This window comes from Microcaecilia unicolor, chromosome 13 (assembly GCF_901765095.1).
Source record: "Microcaecilia unicolor chromosome 13, aMicUni1.1, whole genome shotgun sequence".
Lineage (NCBI taxonomy): Eukaryota > Metazoa > Chordata > Amphibia > Gymnophiona > Siphonopidae > Microcaecilia > Microcaecilia unicolor.
This window is the reverse complement of record NC_044043.1, coordinates 54453699-54478139: the sequence shown is the minus strand read 5'-3', so window position 1 is coordinate 54478139 and position 24441 is coordinate 54453699. Positions and strand designations below refer to the sequence as shown.

The window sequence follows — 24441 nt, the reverse complement described above, 5'->3', positions numbered from 1 at the left end:
CAGTATTTAGGAAATATGTGCTTTCTAATTAGTTATTGATGTTACGTTTTTATTCTATATTAATTGATCATATTGTGGGCTCCCAGTTCTGTAGGCTGGTTTTATCTTGAATTGTAATCCACTCCGAACCTATTTTAAGGTGTTGAAGGGAATATAACATTAACATAACAAATATTGAATATCTTGCCAAATAGCTAAAAAATCCTCCTATCTTGCTTTCATACTGAGCAGATGGTATATGGACTCATGGCCATGAAAAACATAACTGAGTCAATACAAAAATACAATGAATGATTTGGCAAAGGGGAGGGCATGTGATAACAGATACACTACTTGGTATATTCAGAGGGTGGATCCCAGGCAGCTGTGTGTGACTATTGGCTTTGAATGAATGTCTCTATTGTAAAACTGAATATTTGAAAAAAAGTTTTCCACTTAAAACCAAATTTGTTTGTTTTAAATAAATGACTTTATGGCTCTTGCATTTCAATTACCAGTTTTCCTGCAACTTTTTCTCACTAGTTTTCTGCTCTCCTAATTTGCCCCAAGCAGAAATGCTGTAGGAATAGTCTCAAAGAGGAAAGATTTGAGGGCACTGCCATTATGGAGGATCATGTACAAACTGTGGACTAAACATACCCAAGAATGTTGGGTGGCTTATTAATTAAGTCATTCATTTAAAAATGCTCATATTTATAACTCCTGCCATCTATCTTTCTGAGCAGGGTACAATCTTAGCCTCCAAGAAGCAAAGAGCATCAGAGATCAGGTTTTCCCCACATATCTATTATTATAAAAGGGGATTTGATCACTAACTGCTATATTTTCAAACTCAAAAAGATTTTTGGAAGGTCCTGAAAAATGATATTTGGAGTGTGCAGGAGACAGAACCTGCTAATGATCTCCATTATTGGGATCCACTCCATCTGTTTCTGCCCTCATATAATGACTTACTCACCTAAATACATAGTTTTATTTACCTATCCTGGACCAGTCCTACCACTAAGTAACATAAAGTAGTTTTCTAGGGCACCAGAATTTGGAGGAGGAGAGGAAGGAGTGGCAAAACAGCCAGTACAGCAAGCCAGGTAGAACACCACCAACTGAAGAGAGAATTTAGCAAGTTTTTGGGGTGGCGGGAGCTGATATGTTGCTTCCCAAGCTCTTCCTCCTCTTCCTTATGGCTGGCACCATGAGCACGTTCAAAATGCATGGCCAGAGGACTAAACCAGTAAGTTCTGGCCTCCTGACCATGTAATGTGAACAAGCTCTTGGTGCTGGCCTAAAGGAAAAGTGGCAGGTAAGTCATGGTCAGCGGGGCAAGGAGGGGGAGGATTGATGTGGCAGGCACGAGGCTGATTTACCTAGGGCTTCCATTACCTTTGCACTGGCCCTGTACCTCCCTAAGACCTTCAAATCAAGTAGAGATAATTCAGCTGCAAGCAGGAATAAACCCGGGCAGCCTCCCTGTTGGCCACATAGCTCCAATTATTTCTTTTGGGAGGAAAAATGACATATTTTCTTTTCCTTTCATTGAAAGTTATGGGATCAGCTCATGTTACACAATTTCCTGTTACTGAAGGAATCAGGAAATAGTTTCAACAAAGTGCTCTTCGGAGGGACAGTACTGCAGTGGCCACGACATATTGCAAAACTTGCTTCTGGAAAAGCACCATTGACAGTCTCAGCACACTTATCTATACAGCCCTTTTCTCACTCTTAGCTCCTCCCATTTGTACCTTTCTCACAATCACTCTCACAAGAACACACCATTGAGAGCAACGCTGCACACACATGCTGGTTGTTTAAATCGCCTATCTGGAGCTAACTGGACATTTCCAGTGGCACTTAACCAGATACTGCTGCTGAAATTGCCCAGTTAGCGCCCATTTTGGGGGCATTCTGGGAGTGGAGTCGGCATTTAGCCGATTAAGAATTAATTTTCAGCACTTATCTGGCAAAGATAACCACATAAATAGAACCACATAAATTGCAGTCCTATCTTTATGTGGTTCTTCTTCATAGCCAGTTAGTGCTGAATATTGCACTTAACCGACTATGTTTTCGCTGGCTCCATATACCTGGAAATTGAATGCTGAAGCCTGGACACGGTCTGGCTTTGAATTTCTGGGTATAATGCCAGCAACAATCAGCAAAACGCTGATCACCGTTGGCTGAATATTGGTCCAACATTTATCACTAATCACTATTGCAGAAGATAGGAAATCCCTTTCCTAAGCAGTCCAAACGTTCTGGAGTAGGTGGCAGTAAAGAGTGCAGCTTCCACTGTAAGTTTTCCACCAATAAAAATTCTTTAAACTATTTTTCTTTAGGAATGGACTGATTTCAGGTGTGCCCAGGTACTGGGCAGCTTCTACACGTTGATTGAGCTGCTTGGCATGCATGCATCCTTTTGCTCCATAAAAGTCTAATTAAGATTTAATACATGGTGATGTCAGCAGTATCTGGACTCTATCTCCGCCTCTCAGAGTCCATTCCATTAGTTAGATCTAAGCATTACATTCCCTACTGAGAGAATCACCAGAAGTAATTAAGAAAGATAATGGATTTGCTGTGGAGTTAAGAGTATTGGGTTGTAGGCCAGGAGACTGGCTTAATACAACACAACACAACACAACGCAGCCCTACGCAACTCACCAGAGTGCAACACATTGCATTACAGCACAACACAATAAAACTCAACAGAGGTAAATCTCCAAAACAATTGCTCCCTAATACTGGGGTCCTTTTACTAAGCTGCGGTTAAAGGAGCCCAGCGCTAGTTGTGGCTGCTGTTTTTGCCTCGTGCTGAGGCCTTTTTTACTGTGAGTAAAAAGCCTGAAAAAAGTTTACTGCTGCTTAGAAAAAAGGACTCCTCTATATATATTGCTCAAAATTGTGTGAACAAATTTGGGTGCGCGCCCCATTTGTGCACATAATTTAATTACTTAATGAGCCAATTAGTACTGATAATTGGGCACTAACCATCAATTATTGGTGCTAATTGTCAACCACTGGAATTTTCATGCACACTTTATAGTTGCTATTCTATAAAGATGTGTGCTTAACTTTTTCTGCACAGATCCAAAAAGGAGGCATGGCTACTGGAGGGGCATGGGTAGATCAGGGGCGTTTCTAAGATTTGTGTGCTGTGTTATAGACTTCAGGGGATCTATGCCTATGTTAGATGTGGGGTTTAGACCAGGGTTCAGTTGGTGTAAATCCTTGTGCCCCAAATTGGGTGCGATCCCAGTGCTAAGCGCTATTCTATATATGATGCCCAACTTGGAGTGCTGTTTATAAAACAGTGCTTAGTGTGCATTTTTTTGGCACCCAAATTTGGGCACCATTTACCGAATTGAGTCCTTAATGTACTTTGCACAAAGGCTATGCACAGAGTAAAACTTGCTGGTTGATCCAGTATTTATCAGCTCGTACCCCTGCGTTGTAGCTGGGAGTCAGAATCTAAGTGATGCTCCAGCACTGGTATATTATCTTGTCTGACTTTGACTCCAGAAGTCATTGGGCCTGATGATGATTGATGTCTCTCCAGGTCAGACAGCGCTGCACATTGCTGTGGAAAGACGGAACTTGGATTTGGTGAAGCTGCTGATGAAGAACGGAGCGGACGTCCATGCCAAAGCAGATGGGGACCTCTTCAGAAAGAAGAAAAAGGGCATTTCATTTTATTTTGGTATGTTGTCACTAGAGAATCAGCAGATGATGGGGGGGGGGGGGGGGTGTCAGTCTGTTTGAATGATAGCAAGAGTCTGCTCCATACAGAAATTTTAAGCATGACATGTAGGTTTCTTCATTAGCCCAAGAAGCACCCAGCAGCCTTATGATTATGGGAAAATTTGTGTAGTACCAGAGAAGCAATTTTTTTCTCATTCCAAATTCTTTTCCAAGTCTCTTTTCTGATTTCTAGGTGAACTTCCTTTGTCTTTGGCTGCTTGCACCAATCAACCAAACATAGTCCGCTATCTATTGGATAACCCGTACCGGAGAGCTAACATCGCTGAACGGGATTATGAGGGTAACACAGTTCTCCATGCCCTGGTGATGGTGGCTGATAACACAGAACACAACACCAGGTTTGTCATCAGTATGTATGATGACATCTTAATGACAGCTGCAAAATCAAACCCAACGCTGAAGTTGGAGGAGATAACAAACTGTAATGGCTTAACACCATTGAAGCTGGCTGCAAAAACAGGAAAGATAGAGGTAAGTAGAACTGGATCCATTCAGATACCAGGTACAATGATCATGACAGTGCTTTACATATAATAAAAGATATTCCATTCAACAATAAGCCATCAGATATAGGTCAAGCCCTGCCAATTTTGTCAGCCAGTCCTAGAGGAGCAGACCTATATCCTTGTGCCTATTCCCCAGTCCTAGATGTGAGAGGCTCTGTATCTTTGTATCTGTCCCATGAGTCCTCCAGTCCTAGAGATGAAAGGCTTTATCCATGTGACCATCCACTAAGACCTCAGTCCTAGAGATGAAAGGCTCTAAATCCTTGCGACTTACTTCAATTGGCTGGTTGAATACATTACACCCAAGGATTCCAGCAGACAGGAATCTACAGTGTGATGATTCAGAAGGTCAGTGCAGTGGGCTATAAAAAAGAGACCATCCTTAATAATCCTCAAAGTCCTATTACTCCAGACCTCAAACAGAACTCCACACAGCAGTACATAGGTGACAGAGTTCCACAGGACTAGGCAATATTAAAAAATACGGCAAACCACTTACTAACTTGTATTACACAAGTTCAATATGATCCATAGGCAGAATACTGCCTGTTGAACTTTAAGCCAGTGGGAGTTAAACTGGAGATACACAAACTGCCTGCCTGCCTGTTCGCGGTCAGTAAAATCACATTAGCGGTCAGCTGGAAATGTACTGCTGTTCCATCTGAATATCAAGCGTTAAGAAGACTAGACTATGAGGGGCATAATCAAACGCAAATGCCCATCTCCATGGCTGTCTATTTCCAGGAACGTCTACGAGAAGGGGGGGTCCGAACTGTATTTTCGGAAAAAAATGGGCGGCCATTTTTTCTTTCAAAAATACGGTTTAAACCGGCCACTTTCCCTCCAGGCCCGCCCACCCAACATCCCATTGCCCGGCGTTTAAATCTTTTTTACCTCCGACGAAGCGGCTGCGTCATTGAAAGCCCTGCCTATCGAGCCTTCCCTTCGTGAGTTTGTTCCCTCAGAGTACTGCCTTCTGACGTCATTTCCTCTTTCCGCGAGGGCGGGACTCTGAGGGAACGAACTCACGAAGGGAGGGCTTGATGGGCAGGGCTTTCAATGACGCGGCCGCTTCGACGGAGGTAAAAAAGATTTAAACCAGAGGCTGGCCCCTGTGTCTTTCTGCTAGGAGGAGATCTTCTGCTGACGGGGCTTGTGGATCCCATGCCAGCTCAGGTATTTCTTTTGGTTTTATTGGGGAGAGGAGAGAACCAGAGGGGGGCTGAGGAGAGTAGGAGAGCACCGGAGGGGGAGAAGGAGGGCAGGAAGAACACTGGAGAGGGGCTGAGGAGGACAGGGAAGAGATGAGTTTTCGGGCCCACCTTCTTTGGGCTCAGGCCCACCCTATATTTGCCAGCTGGCTATGCTCCTGGTTGACGGCCATCCAGCACATGTTGCAGTTTCACAAAGTTTGGTCTATCTGTAAGGCCTGACGAATATACCACAGGGGGAACTGACCTTTGAAGCGTTATGTTGTGGGATGTAATTAATAAATTAATGACTAGTGTGGTTTGATGTCATGTAAGAGCAGGGTGGGGAGGGGGTAGGGAGGGCTAGGGTTTTGTGATGTTATGATTGCATTTTTTATAAACTGTGTTTTTCTGGAAAACTTAATAACACTATATATATTTAAAAAATTACGGCAAATCAGCCAACAAACATGCAGACTAAATTAATCCTAGATATTCAATGCTGACTGCAGCAACCTGGAGGTTAACCAGGCACTGGTCGATATTGAGACCAGTGCCAGGTTAACTCAGCAGAAAATGTTAGGACGGCACTTCAGCTGTTCTAACTTTGGGCCCCTTTTAAAAAGGCGCTGTAGGGTTACGGCGTGGGTAGCATGCGCCAAATCAACCCTCCGCCAGGGTACCACAGTAGTTCCAAAGTTGGTGTGCGAATTTCCTGGCGGTAATTGGCAGCATGGCCACATTGCCATGCGCTTCCTGATTACCATGGGGTTAATGCCGAGCCCTTACCGCCAAGTAAATAGGAAGTGGTAAAGGTTCAATCGGTAAATGGCCAGGCACTAATCTTGGACTTAGCGCCTGGCCATTATTGTAAAAAATAGAAATTTGGTCGGTACAATGCACTTTGGAGAAGGGGACCCAGGCCCATATCTTACTCTACCTGTCACACTTGTGATGGAAACTGTGGGCCCTACAAAACTCACCAAAAACCTACTGTACCCAAATATAGGTGACCCCTTCACCCATAAGGGCTATTGTAGTGGTATACCGTTGGGTACAGTAGGTTTTTGCTGGATTTTGGAGGGGTCAGCAGACAAGATAAGGGGGTAATGGTGAGATGTATACCTGGGACCTTTATGTGAAGTCCACAGCAATGCTCCCTAGGGTGCTCCACTGCTCTGCTGGGATGTCTGTGTGGCCAGTCACTAAGAATGCTGGCTCCTACTACATCTCAATGGCTTGATTTTGTGCATTTTTCACTTGGACGTTTTTTTTTTTTTTTCAAAAATGGTCCACAAAGATAGACCAAGCTTGTCCAACCTTTTCCTGCTGGGGGCCACATTTTAAATGTTTTAGCCATTCAGCGGGCCAAAACATATATCGTCATACTTTGCCACATGCTTTGTCAAATAGTGACAAAATAGTGCATCGTCCCCTCCTCAGCTTTTCCACAGTCTCGCTGTTGTTCATGTAACCCCCCCCCCCCAGCCTTCACCCAGTCTCTCTCTCTCATGTAACTTCCCCATCCTTCACCCAGTTTCTTTTCCCTCACCTGGTTTCAGCTGAAGGATTCCTGCTTCTCCACCACAACTTGGCTCTCTGCAAGCTTGGACAAGCCTGAGATAGACACACTGAGCACAAAAATATCTAGCAAGTAGCCATTTTTGAAAGAAAAAGATAAATGTTTTGCTGTTTTGAAAATCACTATGTTCGCCACTTGAATTTTGAACAAACCATCCAAAGTCACCTTGGAGTTATACACTATTGCACTTAGACATGTCTTTATAGAATAGTGCCAAGTGCACCTTTGTGTAAGGCATTGTGCAAATCTAGGCATGAGCTTATAGAATTGCCCTGTGCACTAAATCTATTTATATTCTACACACACCTTTTTCAGTAGTAGCTCAAGGTGAGTTACATTCAGGTACCGTGGGTATTTCTCTCTTTGTGAAGGACTCACAATCTAATTTTGTACCTGAGACAATAGAGGGCTAAGTGACTTGCCCAAGATCACAAGGAGCAGTAGTGGGATTTGAACCAGCCACTTCTGGATGTTAAGACTGGTGCTGTAACCACTAGGCCACCCCTCCACTCAGATTTATCAAGTTCATATTCCACACCAGAAAGAAATAAAAAAATAAATAATTTCATTCTCCTGCCTACATACGTATAATCATACTAAATATCATAATTTTTATTTATTTATTACATTTGTATCCCACATTTTCCCGCATAGCAGTAGGCTTAATGTGGCTTACAGGTTCCGGAGAGGAGAGTACCAACTCCAGGAATATATACAGAGTGGAAAATAGAGTAACAGTAGGTGCATGGAAGCTTAATAATAGTAATAATAATAAGAAACAGCATAAGGAGTATCAAGTCAAATGCAAAGCGCTAAGGAAGGCAAAGAGGGACGTTGAAAAAAAGATTGCGTTGAAAGCAAAAACACATAGTAAAAATTTTTTTAAGGTATATTAAAAGCAGGAAGCCGGCAAAAGATGTTTCCGGGATAGCCATGTATGTATCAAAGAATCCTAAATTTAAAGCTTGAACTCTCAAAACTAAATCAGATTTACTCAAAGACTAACAACAAAATCAAAAACCATACTGATTACGAGACACATGTTGGTTATTAGATTATACTACCATATGCTTTTTGAAATAACATAGTCTTAAGCTCCTTCGATTTAATGCATATTAATTTATGAATTAATGCACATTAAGGAGCCTTTTTACAAAGGTGCGGCAAGCCTACTGCAGGCTTGCTTTTCACCAATTTGACACTGTCGCTGGGCTACTGCAGGATCCTGGCAGTAGTTTGCGCCCCCTCTGTGCGCCATTTCTGGTACTTAAAAATATATTTTTCTGTTTTTAGCGCCAGAGCTTACCCAGGTTTGCGCAGGAGCCCTTACCGCCACCTAAATAGGTGGAGGTAAAGGCTCCCGTAGGAAATGGACACACGATAAGTATTGAACTTACTGCACAGCCATTTCTTTCTTTCTTTCTTTCTTTAAACCTTTTACCCGCTGCAGTAAAAGGGCGCCTTGGAGCACGGCTGTCCCACAGGGGCAAAGCTGATGCCACCACAGGGCCCCTTTTCCCACAGCTTGGTAAAAGGGACCCTAAGTTAATTAGTGCATTTTAAAAAAGAAGTGAACTAGCAAAATGTCAGATGAACTGGAAATTTTTGCATGTATACATTCTTAAAGGCTACTACTGAGAAAACACGTGACCTAATCCATTAGTACATTGTATTTCCAAAGATGCAGATAGACAAATCCCTGGGCTGGATTGCTTCACATGCCCTGGTCCATAGCTCACCACTTTGTCTTTAAGAGAAAAAAGACCAAGCCCTCACAGAGCCTTAAAAACAAGGATCATGATTTTAAGCTTGACTCTTCCCATCAGAAGCAACCAAACTGGAGTTATAAGGAAGCTAATTCATCACAGCTGGCTAGTGATAAAGACAAGTTAAAATTCATTCAATAACGGAACAGAAGCACTTTTGATTTTATGCCTGGCACTTACAATCTGTGTTTTTCTGTTCTGTGCTTGTCCATATTAGATTTTTAAGCACATTCTCCAACGGGAGATCACAGACCCACAATGCAGACACTTGTCGCGAAAGTTCACTGAGTGGACGTATGGACCAGTTTCCTCATCTATCTATGACCTGACATCAGTGGACACCTCTGAGAAGAACTCTGTGCTGGAGATCATTGCGTTTAGTGGTGACACACCCGTAAGTGAGCTCCTAAGCCATCACATTGTACCACTTGTTTCCAAGATCTTTATTGTTATCAATATTCTTTCTTTTAATTTGATGGATTTCCCTGGCGCTTATAGGATTTCAGCAATGAAGATGTAACTTGGCTTGGGTTACATAACCACCAGTAGTGTAGCTAGGAGGGGCCATGGGGGCAATTTCCTCTGGGCCCCTGGTTTTGCTGGCGGGGGTCCCCAACCCCTGCCAGCTGAAACATTGTCCAGTGCCGGTCTCCGGTGCTGCCGCGTTGCCTGCCCTGCTCTGTCTTCCCCTCATGTCCAGCATGCTCCTTTTAGTGAAACTGAGCATGCTCAATTTCACTAAAAGGTGTGTGCAGGATGTGAGGGGAAGACAGAGCAGGGCAGGCAACACAGAGGTGCCAGAGACTGGCGCTGGACAATGCTTCAGCTGGTGGGGGTTAGGGACCCCCACCAGCCAAGGTATTTGTTGCAGCAGTGGGTGTGGAGCAGCAGGGCAGCGGGGGGTGCAGCAGGGTGGTGAGGCGTGAGGGGGGTGAGACGGGGCAGCAGACCAAAATGTGCCCCCCACCTTGGGCTCTGGCCCCCTCCCATCGCGAGGTCTGGCAAGCTGTGGGAAGAACAGTAGGTCTGATATGTAGAAGCATTTATCGAAGTAATAGTAACTGCTACCCAGATAAAAAGTGTTATCTGGATAATGCCACTGAAAATCATTGCAGACTGCCCAGTCATTTAAAAGCAATGCCAATGATAGAGTTAATTTTTTAATCAACTTTATTTATTCAATTTCATTAATAAACAAGGCATAATACAATGCTATTTTAAACATATAGGAAACCATTTCATAGTTCAATATACAGAATCAAATGGATCCCTCCTCCCTACCTTTTCCTTCCCCCCCCCCCCTTTAAAGTCCCTCAAAAACTCAATAATAAGGGTAGTCGTGGCCTAAAACAGAATTCAAATTAAAAAAATAAGGTCTGGCAAAGGGTTGAGTATTAGGCTTGTGAAACAGCTGTCACTGTGGTTTGGGATCTCCACATAGTTTTATGATAAAGCAGGATCCGGCCATACTTTATAGTCATCTACTTGGACATTAAACATACTTAGTCCAGCTTTAAAAGAACCATCTCCAAAGGTAGAGTTTGTGGCTGTTTCCAACATCTTGCCAGAGTGAATTTGGCAGCTGTGAAAAGATGAGTTTCCAGTTTGTGAATTCCAGTCACTTCGTGATGAAGTAGACAATATTCTGCCGACATCTGTCCATGGTAGTTTTACAGATCTTGGTTAGACAAGCCGGAGTATAGTACCATTGATAAAATATTTTGAGAAGCCATTTTCAATCACACTACTATCCATTAATATTATAAACAAGGAAATGAACATCTTACTTAAATTTGTAAATTCCCAAGTGTGTGCTAACAATTTTCCCATTTGCCAATATAAAAAGACTGGTGTATGTTAGGTGAGTATGGCTCTATAAAGTCTACTTAACCCCCCTTCCCATGCATATATATACTGCTTTTTTCAGATCTGTTTCTCCTAGCTGTAAATCTTCCTGGGCCCTCAAGTATAAAATCACCAAGTTGTCTGTATTGAAAAGTATCTTGTTGTGTATCACCGTATTCCTTACTAAGATCAGATAAGGATAATATTTCTCCTTGCTCCTATACTTGCCCTAGGGTATGTAGTGAGGCTGAGGCCCACATCTTCTCATCCCAAGGGCAAAACCCTGTGCACATATGTTGGAAGTAGACTGATGATACTTTCTATCAGGGAATGTACTAGGCTGCACATTTGGTTTGCTATTCTCTAAACATGTTACAAAATATTACAGGCAAAAAATTCAACAGGAATTAGAGAGAATTAAAAGTCTTTTTATTCTTACTCAGGCTGTGGTGAGTATCCACCTCTTCTCTACCCTGGGCCAATCATAGGTGCTGCATATGTGCTGGAGACTTGTAATTGGGTCTTTCATATGTGCTGTAGGCTTGCAATTGGTGTCTTTGCCATACCTCTTCTCAGTAAATTACATTTGCAACAAGTTATACCAGGTAGCTGAGTTGCCCTAGCAACATGAGGCACCATCAGAGTTTGTGACCAGCCAGAAATTCCTACATGTGGCTGATAGGAAAATAGAGATGGGGGATGGGAAATAGTGCAGCATACCTAAAGTAGAACTTTATAGCTAAATAATTATAGACAGGAACCACCTAGTTCGCTGCACAAGCCATGTGGCCAAAGGATCTCTCATGTAAATAGTTGGACACAGAAGAAATCTCCTTGCTGGTTGCATAGGCAACAGGGGGCATCCCCAACTATGTTCTGCTCTATGACCAACCATAGTTTCTGAGATCCCTGCAGCCATTCGGATATTATCTGAAGTTGTGCTGCTGCATGGTAAAGAACAAAGTGTGGAACCCCCTTGCCCTCATCTTGTTTCAACTGCTGGAGCATAGCCCTATTCACTCTGGGTGTTATTTTCTCCAGATGTAGATAAAAGCCTTTCTATTTAATAAATGAAAGAGGCCCCTGGACAGAGCAATAGGGATGGCCAAGAAAAGATATAACAGTTTGGTAACACAATCATTATTTTTGCATTGATTCATCCCAACTAGGACAAATTCAAACCTTCCCAATGTTCTAATTCTAAAAGTAGCTCCCTGAGCTTAGGAAGAAAATTGAGTTTGTATAATTCCTGAAGTGAAGCAGACAACTGGATGCCCAAATACTGTATTGACTTTTGTGATAGAGTTTAAATATTGACCTGAGTGTTATTAGTTGAAGTACAGCCAGGGCTGGTGTTTGGGAAGTGCATTCTGGGCAATTGCCCTGGGCCCCTGTGCCATAAGGGGCCACAAGCCTGCCTGAAGCTGAAGAAGGAACAGCCTGTTGATGGACTTTGGGGTACCCTTCCAAATTTGTACTGAGGGTCCCAGCATATCTAACACCAGCTCTGTTTGCAGCAGTGTGTACTGCCTAGATCACAGTGGGCAACCTGTGGCCTGCAGGCTGAATGTGAGTGACCCACCATTGAATTTTATGTGATCCACAAGACCATGAGACGTATACACAAAAAATGTCATTAACTAGAGTTTTGGTGATTTTTAAATACTGTATTTCACAAATATATTCAGAATAGCCACTCTAACAGTTTGTTTCCATAATTTTTAGTAAAATATTTATTTATCAGAGAAAGGTCCAAGGAGCTCTGTGCATTTTCCTGTTCCAACATTAGGCAATGCCAGGGGTGGCCCGACCATTAGGCCACCTGAGGCAGGGGCCTCAGGCGGCACTCTTCAGGAGTGGCATATCCCCACTCTTCGGGAAGCGGCATCTCCCCCTTTTCTAGGGTTACCATATGGCTCCAGAAAAGGAGGACAGATTGAGCCAGTCTGGGTTTTACTTCCATTGCTTTCAATGGAAGCAAAACCCGAACTGGATCAATGTGTCCTTCTTTTTCTGGAGCCATATGATAACCCTACCCTTTGCAGCATTGTCACGTTTCAAACCCGGCAGCAGCAGCGATTCCCATAAGCTGCCCTGCCACTGGCACCTGCCTCTTTCCGTTACTGCAGCTGCCTCTGTGATGTAACTTCCTGTTTTGTCAGAAGCTCAGGCAGCTGCAGTAAAGGGAAGAGGCAGGTGCCGGTGACAGGGCAGCATATGGGAATTGCTGCTGGGGTTTGAATGTGACAAGGTAAATGCCACAAACGGGCTGAAGGTAGGAAGTGGGGAGGCATCTCGGCCTGGGGGAGGGGGTGGCATCTCAGTCTGGGAGGGGATGACATCCTAGCTCTGCCTCAGGTGGCATCTTGCCTTGGTCCAGCCCTGTGTAATGTTGTGGCCTGCCAGGGATAGTATTGAAATTCATGCAGCCCTCTGTGTATAAAGATTGCTCACCCCTGCCTTAGACACAACTCTAGCCACATACCAGAAAGGTTAGTACTGGAGGACAAGAAGGTTTAGTCTGAGGGACTGAATGTCTTTTCTAGGATGGCTCCTGCTTTCAATACCCATAATTCAGTTTCCCTCATTGTTTTCACAGAATGGACCTGAAATGGTCATTTTGGAGCCACTGAATAATCTTCTGCAAGAAAAGTGGGATAGATTTGCTAAACAAATATTTTTCATCAAGTTCTTGCTGTATGTGGCTTACATGATCATCTTCACTCTTGTGGCCTATCACCGGCCTCTTACAGGACAGGTAACAAATGCTTGATGCTAAGAGTACTTGTGTTAAGCACTGGCAGGACTGTACTGCCCTTACATTACCCCTTGTGATATAGACAGGTCAGTGTAATCACATCCAATAACCTTAATCTGCCTCCTACCAGGGGTCATTACATGAGTCCACAAAATCATGTACGGCGTAGTCCCAGGATACATGACAGATCTTATAGACTTACCAATAAGAAACAAAATCAGATCGTCAAGATCCTACCTAAACCTACACTACCAAATTGCAAAGGACTGAAATACAAAACAACTTACGTAGCCAGCTTCTCCTACATAAGCGCACAACTATGGAATGGGCTCCCAAAAGCTGTGAAACAATCCACGACCACTTGAACTTCAGGAAATCACTAAAAACCTATTTCTTCAAAAAGGCCTACCCCAATGACTCCACGTAACCCTCTTCACCTACCAACACAGCATGACTATGATCGAACAGGACATCACGCAATCTTCATCCATTCCGACCCTCCACTTATACCTCATACGATCACTATACAACTTTGTATTTGTTATCCACCAACTGGGCAAACGCCTTTGACGGTACTATGTAAGCCACATTGAGCCTGCAAATAGGTGGGAAAATGTGGGGTACAAATGCAACAAGTAAATTTGCCAGTGTGTTCCCCCTCACTGTTTCAATTCATGGATTTCTTTCGCGTTACATCCTTTCTTTAGATTATCAAAGATAATATGCCACTTGTCCATCCATCATACATCACTAGGCCATGGAGGTACTTTGGGAAACTACTGAGTTTAGGAGCTTCATGCTTTGTTCTGACAGGTCCCTCATGTTAACAGAGCCCAACAATGCCAGCTGCGGCTTTATCCTCTATCTAATGTATCATAGCATTATGACTGCTGCATATGTGCACATGTTATATATATTTATATAGAAAGTGATAGCTCCATATGCTCACAAGGGGTTGCAATGAAAGGAGATTCCCCCCCCCACCAGCCATAAACTCTGATGCTGAAGGATTATCTTAGAGGTATGCCATCATAGGGGCAGCAGCGTACTATTGTATTGTTAAATAACCTCAATAAAGATGATTTTAAAAAAAGATGGATACATTCCTTACTCCTAGACACATTATTTACTCCTAGACTCTGGAGAAATAACCTAGTAGTTAGTGCAGCAGGCTTTGATCCTGGGGAACTGGGTTCAGTTCTCAGTGCACTCCTTGTGACACTGGGCAAGTCAGTTAACTCTCCACTACCCCAGGTACAAAATAAGTACCTGTATATAATATGCAAATCACATTGATTGATTGTAACCACAGAAAAGCAGTATATCAAGTCCCATCACCTTCCCCTTTCTCATCTGGTAACAGCTCACTTCTGCCATTGTAACTTGATTTTCTCTTTTGCAGCCTCCATTCCCAGTGGAACAAACCTCACAGGGCCGCCTTCGCTTCGTTGGTGAAATCCTGGTCATGCTGGGAGGAATTTATTTCTTCATTGCCCAGGTGGGCATCGTTTGAGGTGGAAGAATGACAATATGGCAATCCAGTTTAGGATAGGCTGGAAAGGACTTCAATGGCAACTTCAGTATCTGGAACTGAGGACTGTGCTGGGCAGACTTTTACGGTCTGTGTCTCACAAATGACAAGATGGATTTGGATAGGCTGGAGTGGGCTTTGATGGCAACTCCACTAGTTGGAGCATAAGGACAGAGCCAGGTGGACTTCTATGGTCTATGTCCCAGAAACACTAAAGAAAGACCATGATCAAGTATATAATATCAAATTCATTGTTGATTTAATCATGAATTGATAATGAGTGTGACTGTTGGACAGACTGGATGGACCGTTCAGGTCTTCCTCTGCTGTCACTTACTATGTTACTGTAAGGAAGGCGGGACAAAAATGTATATCATTCCCCTTAGACACCCCAGTATCTAGTGATCATCCTGACACTTTTCTGTTCTGGGAACATTTCTTTGCATAACAAGAAAAGCATAGCTCGGAGCAACTCTTGGATTGTCCAAAGTAGTTGGTTGACTTTTCTTTGCATCTGGTACAGGTAACATTAGTTATCACTGTGGACCTTTTCTTCTCTTGCAGATCGTTTACTTCTTGAAACGACGATTGAAACGACAACTATCTTTAAGGATGGTGTTAATCGATGGTTACTGCGAGGCACTTTTGTACGTTCACATATTTGGTAGATCCAGCCTTTATCACGTTTTGATGTAGTTTCTTGTTGACATTGTCTGTTGCCTGTTCCAGGAGTCACACAGGATAAGATCACACTGTTGCTTGTGTGATGAGGTTGCATGTAACATTTCACTCATGGGGACTGAGCGGTTTGAAATAGGTTTCATGTCTGCTAATGCTGGTCAGGGGGTAGCTTCCAATGAAATACACCAATACAATAAATCTGAATGAGAAGAGAATGGGAAAAATGAGAACATTTCTGGCTAAGGACAAGTCAATTTTCTTCATAAACAGGGGAAGCTGGCATTTCCATTGTCACTAAAACAATAGGGTCAATATCAAGTAACACCAGCAAGTTTTGTTTAAACGCTGAATGTGATGTTTAAAAAAATATGCATACTCAACATTGCTATATAGATAGCTGGCAGCATGACTATACATGTAAAGCACTTGCTGCCAGTGACTGTATTCTTACAGAGCTATTTTAGATAGGTTGTAGAAGTAGGAATTGAGACATATATTTCAATTCATCTTTCAATTTTCACATGTATTTTAGAACAGAATCCGCCAGCATAGACTCTGTTCTAAAATACAGGGAAATGGACAATTATATGCTGGGTATGTGCAGCATAAACATCCATTACAAAAAACCCCAAAACAAAACCTGTACCAGCCGATATTCAACACTATTTAACCAGCCAGAAATGGCCGCTGACTAGTTACAGTGGGGGAAATAAGTATTTGATCCCTTGCTGATTTTGTAAGTTTGCCCACTGACAAAGACATGAGCAGCCCATAATTGAAGGGTAGGTTATTGGTAACAGTGAGAGATAGCACATCACAAATTAAATCCGGAAAATCACATTGTGGAAAGTATATGAATTTATTTGCATTCTGCAGAGGGAAATAAGTATTTAATCCCTCTGGCAAACAAGACCTAATACTTGGTGGCAAAACCCTTGTTGGCAAGCACAGCGGTCAGACGTCTTCTGTAGTTGATGATGAGGTTTGCACACATGTCAGGAGGAATTTTGGTCCACTCCTCTTTGCAGATCATCTCTAAATCATTAAGAGTTCTGGGCTGTCGCTTGGCAACTCGCAGCTTCAGCTCCCTCCATAAGTTTTCAATGGGATTAAGGTCTGGTGACTGGCTAGGCCACTCCATGACCCTAATGTGCTTCTTCCTGAGCCACTCCTTTGTTGCCTTGGCTGTATGTTTTGGGTCATTGTCGTGCTGGAAGACCCAGCCACGACCCATTTTTAAGGCCCTGGCGGAGGGAAGGAGGTTGTCACTCAGAATTGTACGGTACATGGCCCCATCCATTCTCCCATTGATGCGGTGAAGTAATCCTGTGCCCTTAGCAGAGAAACACCCCCAAAACATAACATTTCCACCTCCATGCTTGACAGTGGGGACGGTGTTCTTTGGGTCATAGGCAGCATTTCTCTTCCTCCAAACATGGCGAGTTGAGTTCATGCCAAAGAGCTCAATTTTTGTCTCATCTGACCACAGCATCTTCTCCCAATCACTCTCGGCATCATCCAGGTGTTCACTGGCAAACTTCAGACGGGCCGTCACATGTGCCTTCCGGAGCAGGGGGACCTTGCGGGCACTGCAGGATTGCAATCCGTTATGTCGTAATGTGTTACCAATGGTTTTCGTGGTGACAGTGGTCCCAGCTGCCTTGAGATCATTGACAAGTTCCCCCCTTGTAGTTGTAGGCTGATTTCTAACCTTCCTCATGATCAAGGATACCCCACGAGGTGAGATTTTGCGTGGAGCCCCAGATCTTTGTCGATTGACAGTCATTTTGTACTTCTTCCATTTTCTTACTATGGCACCAACAGTTGTCTCCTTCTCGCCCAGCGTCTTACTGATGGTTTTGTAGCCCATTCCAGCCTTGTGCAGGTGTATGATCTTGTCCCTGACATCCTTAGACAGCTCCTTGCTCTTGGCCATTTTGTAGAGGTTAGAGTCTGACTGATTCACTGAGTCTGTGGACAGGTGTCTTTCATACAGGTGACCATTGCCGACAGCTGTCTGTCATGCAGGTAACGAGTTGATTTGGAGCATCTACCTGGTCTGTAGGGGCCAGATCTCTTACTGGTTGGTGGGGGATCAAATACTTATTTCCCTCTGCAGAATGCAAATAAATTCATATACTTTCCACAATGTGATTTTCCGGATTTAATTTGTGATGTGCTATCTCTCACTGTTACCAATAACCTACCCTTCAATTATGGGCTGCTCATGTCTTTGTCAGTGGGCAAACTTACAAAATCAGCAAGGGATCAAATACTTATTTCCCCCACTGTAAATAGCGTTTTATTTATTTATTTATTGCACTTGTATCCCACATTTTCCCACCTACTTGCAGGCTCAATGTGGCTTACAAAGACCTGTTATGGCATCGCCATATCAGGGTACAGAGTACAATTGGTGTTACAAAGAAATCAAGGCAGACACGAGGGTCTGGTCAAGCAGTTCTAGAAAGAGACATTCTGAGTAAAGGTGTGTAGGTGTTGTGTTATAGTTAGTTATGGGTTATCGTGGTAGGCCTTGTTGAAGAGATAGGTTTTCAGAGATTTGCGGAAGCTAATTTCTTCGTTGATTGTTTTCAGGTGAGTTGGTAGTGCATTCCACAGCTGTGTGCTCATGTAAGAAAAGCTGGTCGCGTGTGTTAGTTTGTATTTCAGTACTTTACAGCTGGGGAAGTGTAGGTTATGAAAGATGCGAGAAGATCTTTTGGCGTTTCTGGGTGGGAGGTCCACGAGGTCTAGCATGTAGGTCAGGGCCTCTCCGTAAATGATTTTATGAACAATCATGCAGATCTTGAACGTGATACGCTCTTTAAGTGGGAGCCAGTGTAATTTCTTTCTTAGGGGTTTTGCACTTTCATATTTTGTTTTTCCAAATATGAGTCTTGCTGCGGTATTCTGGGCTGTTTGAAGTTTCTTGATGATCTGTTCTTTACAGCCAGCGTAGAGTGCATTGCAGTAGTCCAGCCTGCTTATAATCGAACGAGAATAACGCCCAAGTTCCGACCTAAATCGGGAGATGGGCGTTTATCTCACAAAAACGAATAACGCGGTATAATCAAAAGCCGAATTTGGGTCGCTTTCAACTGCACTCCGTCGCGGATGCGGACAAAGTGGACGGGGGCGTGTCGAAGGCGTGTCGAAGGAGGAACTGGGGCGTGGTTATCGGGCGAACAGAGATGGGCGCCCTTCGCCGATAATGGAACAGTTTTGAGCTAGAATTTAGAACACTTTCCTGGACCCTGTTTTTTTACGAATAAGGCCCCCAAAAGTGCCCTAAATTACCAGATGACCCCCAGAGGGAGTCGGGGATGACCTCCCCTGACTCCCCCAGTGGTCACTAACCCCCTCCCACCACAACAAATGATGTTTCACAACTTTTTACTTTCACCCTCAAATGTCATACCCTCCTCCCAAGCAGCAGTATGCAGGTCCCTGGAGCAGTTGTTAGGGGGTGCAGTGGACGTCAGGCAGGTGGACCCAGGCCCATCCCCCCCCCTACCTGTTACAATTGTGCTGCTTAATGCTATTAGTCGTCCAACCCTCCCCAAACCCACTGTACCCACATGTAGGTGCCCCCCTTCACCTCTTAGGGCTATAGTAATGATGTAGACTTGTGGGCAGTGGGTTTTGAGGGGGATTTGGGGGGCTCAACACCCAAGGGAAGGGTGCTATGCACCTGGGAGCTCTTTTACCTTTTATTTGTTTTTTGTAAAAGTGCCCCCTAGGGTGCCCGGTTGGTGTCCTGCCATGTGAGGGGGACCAGTGCACTATGAATCCTGGCCCCTCCCACGAACAAATGCCTTGGATTTATTCGTTTTTGAGCTGGGCGATTTCATTTTCCATTATCGCTGAAAAGCAAAATCGCCCAGCTCACACCTTGACGAATAAAACATGGGCGTCTTTTTCTTTTAAAAAATACGATCCGCCCCGCCCCTTCACGGACCCGTTCTCGGAGATTAACGCCCATGGAGATAGGCGTTTCTGTTCCATTATGCCCCGACAGGTGACTTAGTACCATTGACTGTACCAGGTTGCAGAAAATGGCTCTCGGGAAGAAAGGTTGTACTCTTTTGAGTTTCCACATAGAGTGGAACATTTTCTTAGTTGTATTCTTCACGTGGTTTTCAAGTGTGAGGTTTCGATCAATGGTAACTCCCAGAACTTTCAAATTGTTTGAGACGGGGAGGGAAAAGTTTGGGGTGGTTATGGTGGTGAATTTATTTGTGTTGAGGTAAGTATAAGACATTGTGTTTTTTTTGTGTTGAGTTTGAGCTGAAATGCATCCGCCCAGGAGTGCATGATTTGGAAGCTTTGGTTGATTTTGTTGGTGATTTCCTTTAGGTCATGTTTGAACGGGATGTAAATCGTGACATCGTCTGCATATTTGTATGGGTTCAGATTTGGATTGTCTAATAGCTTGGCTAGGGGTATCATCATGAGGTTAAAGAGGGTTGGTGAGAGGGGGGATTCTTGGGGGACTCCGCATTCGGGTATCCATGGGTCTGATATCGCCGCGTTAGTTGTTACTTGGTATGATCCTGTTGTCAGGAATCCTCTAAACCATTTAAGAATGCTACCTCCAACTCCAAAGTATTCCAGGAGTAGATGGCATGGATGACCAGACTGGATGGGTCACATAGGCTTTATCTGCCTACATTTTTCTGTGTTTCTATGTTTCTAAATAGGACCACAGAAATAGCTGTCCTATCTTTAACCACTAAAAGGTTAACTGGTTAGTGCTGAAATTAGCATAATGTTTTAGTGATTAAAAAAACCCTGGATATTCACTGCTAGTCACCAGAAATGGCCCGGCATTGAATATATGGGTTTAATACTGGCAGTGGACAGCAAAAGTGCTGCCCACTGCCAGCTGAATTTTGGGCCCATAAGTCCCTCTGAATATTGGCCCAAATGTTACTTTACACATAAAAGATACAAAAAAGGATTGAATTAGGTCAAGTTTGAGATTTGTAAACTGTAGCACGAGTTCTCAAGGCTTCAACATTGGGCTTTATGGTCTTTGGTCTGACTCGGCATGGCTTTTCTTGTGTTCTTAATGCAAAGGAGGAATGGCATGGACTGGATCCACTCCTTGTAGAGCCCAACAGAATTTTGATTTTGGTTTTGATGCTGAAATCGGCCCAGAATTCGGGCTCGGGTTTTGGCCAAAAATGCCTTTGCATTTTCGGCTGAAACGGAACCTCTCCCCCACCCCCACCCCCGCAATCACTCTCCCATGTCCTCCCTTCCTGCCCGACCACCCGTAGGCCCTTTCTGGGCCTACCTTAGTGAAACCCTGGTGATCTTGTGGCCTCTCCAGGGGCAGGAAAAGACTCCTCTCGTTTCTGCCTTGTGCCCTACTCCAATCCAAATGGCTGCTGAGATTTACCACGGCAGCCTCATGAAACTGCTGCGGGAGGTCCAGGCAGCCATTTTCCGATTGGAACCAGCACACGCAGAGGACTCACTCCTGCCCATGTTAGTTCCAATTGGAAAAAGGCTGCCAGGACCTCCTGCGGCAGTCTTGGCAGCCATTTGGATTGGAGTAGCACATGGGCAGGAACAAATGGGGTCCATTCCTGTCCCCAAAGAGGCCACTAGATCACTGGGGTCACTTTGAAGGAGCAGTGGCATGGGGCAGGAACAAGTGAGGTTTGTTCCTGCCCCCAAAGAAGCCACTAGACTTCCAGGCTTTCACTAAGGTAGGCCTGGGAGGGTAGGGGGGGGCATAGGAGAGTGATCACGGGGGGGGGGGGGGAGCTTTCAGTCATCGACAGGAGGGGGGTTTTTATGGTCCAAGGGATGGAGTAGGGGGCAGTTTTGTTTATGGTTTTGATTTTTGCCTAAACCAAGCAGCCAATTTTGGCTTCAGATTTGGTTTCAGCAGAAACGAATGATCCTGGGTTCGGTCAGGCTTTAAGTCCTAGTGGCAGTGGGATGGGGCAAAACACAATAGAAACACAATAGAATCTCTAATGCATGGGACAAATACTGAAGACTTTTAGCTCCAGGCAGTGAGGGGAAAGCTAGTGATCAAGTATCGATCTACAGTATTGCAGTAGAAAGGGAAAATGGGCAGACCGGATGGAACTTGGAGGTCTCACTCTCTATCATTTCATCTCTGTGATTCTAGCTTTTTTCAGTCCGCTGTGCTGCTTTTGTCTGGCGTGATCTATTTGGCGGGACATGAGGAGTACGTTGCCCTGATGGTTCTCTCTTTGGTGGCTGGCTGGATGAACATGTTATATTATACCCGAGGATTCCAGCTGACAGGAATCTACAGTGTGATGATTCAGAAGGTCAGTGCAGTGGGCTTTAAGAAAAAAGACCATCCTTAATAATGCTGTTGTTTGGCATTTACAGATCCCTTTTCATTTTTGGCTCCAAATCTTGTGGATTTTTTTAACACCTGAAATAGTGTTATAGGTATGTCAATGGACCAGTTAGATACTGGATGAATTTGAAAAGGGCCTAATTGCAGTTATCTGAAATTTGACATGGGACAAGATGAACCGGGTGGAGGTTCAGTGTCCCACTGACTGCAGAGAGCACACTTTCTGTCATGTGTTAATATTGTGGCTAACAAGAAGCCAGCCTCATACTCAGGCTGGGTTCTAGGTACCTGATACTGATTAGAAATTTGTCCTCTCTTCTATGAGTTCAATATTCAGCCAACTGCCAATGCATAAAGTAAAATGAATATTTATGTATTTAACTTTATGCATATTTTTCTTGGAGCTGACAGTCCAGGAATAAATGCTGAAGATGCCAGCGTAACTTTAAATGCATAACTCATTCCTGCTAGTTCTGCTCTTTGATCTAGACATATAGGGGCCGATATTCAGATCGTGGGAGGCATTCCGCCTAACTCCTGAAGTCGGCATTGAACCTGGAAATTCAATGCCGGGCCATATCCGGTGACTGCCATTGAATTTCCATGTTTTTCGGGCCACTGTGAACATAGCCAGTTAAGCCGATATTTATCGGCTGACTGGCTAAGTTATAGTAGCCAAAGATAGACCTGCTATTTATGTGGGTCTATCTGGCCACTAAACTTAGCTGGTCAGCCTTATGAATATTGGTACTAACCGGCTATGTTGTGTGACGTGGAGGGGCATAATGGAATGGGGCCGGCCATCTATTTGGGCGGCTATCTCTAAGGCCGGCCCCATAAAGCGCCATACTCGACCGTGTTATGGAAACAAGATGGCCGGCCATCTTTCGTTTTGATAATATGGTCGGGGCCGGCTAAATCTCAACATTTGGGCCGGCGTTAGAGATGGCCGCCATTGGTTTTTTTCCGATAATGGAAACTAATGGCGGCCATCTCAAACCCGGCCAAATCCAAGCCATCATGGGAGGAGCCAGCATTTATAGTGCACTGGTCCCCCTGACATGCCAGGACACCAACTGGGCACCCTAGGGGGCACTGCAGTGGACTTCAAAATGATCCCAGGTGCATAGCTCCCTTACCTTGGGTGCTGAGCCCCCCAACCCCCCAAAACCCACTACCCACAACTGTACACCACTACCATAGCCCTTACAGGGTAAAGGGGGGCACCTACATGTGGGTACAGTGGGTTTTGGAGGGCTCCCATTTACCACCACAAGTGTAAGAGATGGGGGGGGGGGATGGGCCTGGGTCCGCCTGCCTGAAGTGCACTGCAGTACCCACTAAAAACTGCTCCAGGGACCTGCATAGTGCTGTGATGGAGCCGAGTATGACATTTGAGACTGGCATAGAGGCTGGCAAAAAAATGTTTAATTTTTTTTTTTTTGGGTGGGAGGGGGTTGGTGACCACTGGGGGAGTAAGGGGAGGTGATCCCCGATTCCCTCCGGTGGTCAGTTGGGGCACTTTTTTGAGGCTTGGTCCTAAAAATAAATGGACCAAGTAAAGCTGGCTAAGTGCTCGTCAGAGCCGGCCTTCTTTTTTCCATTATCGGCCGAAGCCGGCCATCTCGTAACCACGCGCCGTCCCGCCTTCCGTACCCTGCCAACAAGCCCCCTTCAACTTTGGCTGGCCCTGCAACGGAAAGCAGTTGAAGCCGGCCAAAATCAGCTTTCGATTATACCGATTTGGCCGGGTTTAGGAGATGGCTGACCATCTCCCGATTTGTGTTGGAAGATGGCCGGCCTTCTCCTTCGAAAATAAGCAGGATAGCTGGTGATCTGGCTAGCTGCTAAGCACTAATATTCAGCCGAGATAGCCAGCTATCGTGCACTGAACATTAGCACTTAGCCAGCTTAAGAATATTTAACTGGCCAGGATTAATTCCTGACCGATTAAAAAGTGCTGAACATTGGGGGTGGGGTGGGGATAAACTATACAGAAGATGGCTAAATACGCTGTGTGCTGGATAACTTTTAGACCTACCCTGAACCACCCCAAATTTCACTCCAATTTAAAACCGTTCACTTTAGCCATTTAGAAATGTAAATAGCCAAATTATCCATTTGTGCCACTTATTTCCTTTTTTAAATGTACCTTCTGCTGGCTGTGTAAGTGTTTTTGCATACCAGGCCCTGTGTGCACAACCCGGCTGGGATGGATAAAATCAGGAGTGAAACGCTGTTCTGGCTTTGTCTTTAGATAGATGGGGCTGCTGCAGCATTTCCACAACTGTTTATGGGCTAGAGCACAACTGGCTCTTGGAGTATATCTTGGCTGAACATTGGTTGTGTTGTGTTTAACGATTTAACCCCTTGTAACCCACATTCTGACACTGTATTTCAGACCATCCTGAGGGACATCTTACGCTTCCTGTTTGTCTACATTGTCTTTCTCTTTGGATTTGCAGCTGGTGAGT

General features: G+C 44.3%; 1 protein-coding gene across 2 annotated transcripts in view; it reads left to right on the top strand.

The window, feature by feature from the left end:
• Nucleotides 1-24441, top strand: part of LOC115482552 (transient receptor potential cation channel subfamily V member 1-like) — a 53347-nt gene that overhangs the window by 15310 nt on the left and 13596 nt on the right. For both annotated transcript variants that reach the window (XM_030222428.1, XM_030222427.1), the window contains exons 5-12: nt 3554-3694; nt 3929-4227; nt 9018-9194; nt 13245-13403; nt 14806-14901; nt 15499-15581; nt 21767-21932; nt 24369-24435. In XM_030222428.1, the coding sequence (XP_030078288.1) occupies nt 3554-3694; nt 3929-4227; nt 9018-9194; nt 13245-13403; nt 14806-14901; nt 15499-15581; nt 21767-21932; nt 24369-24435 (1188 nt within the window). The remainder of the gene's footprint in view (nt 1-3553; nt 3695-3928; nt 4228-9017; nt 9195-13244; nt 13404-14805; nt 14902-15498; nt 15582-21766; nt 21933-24368; nt 24436-24441) is intronic.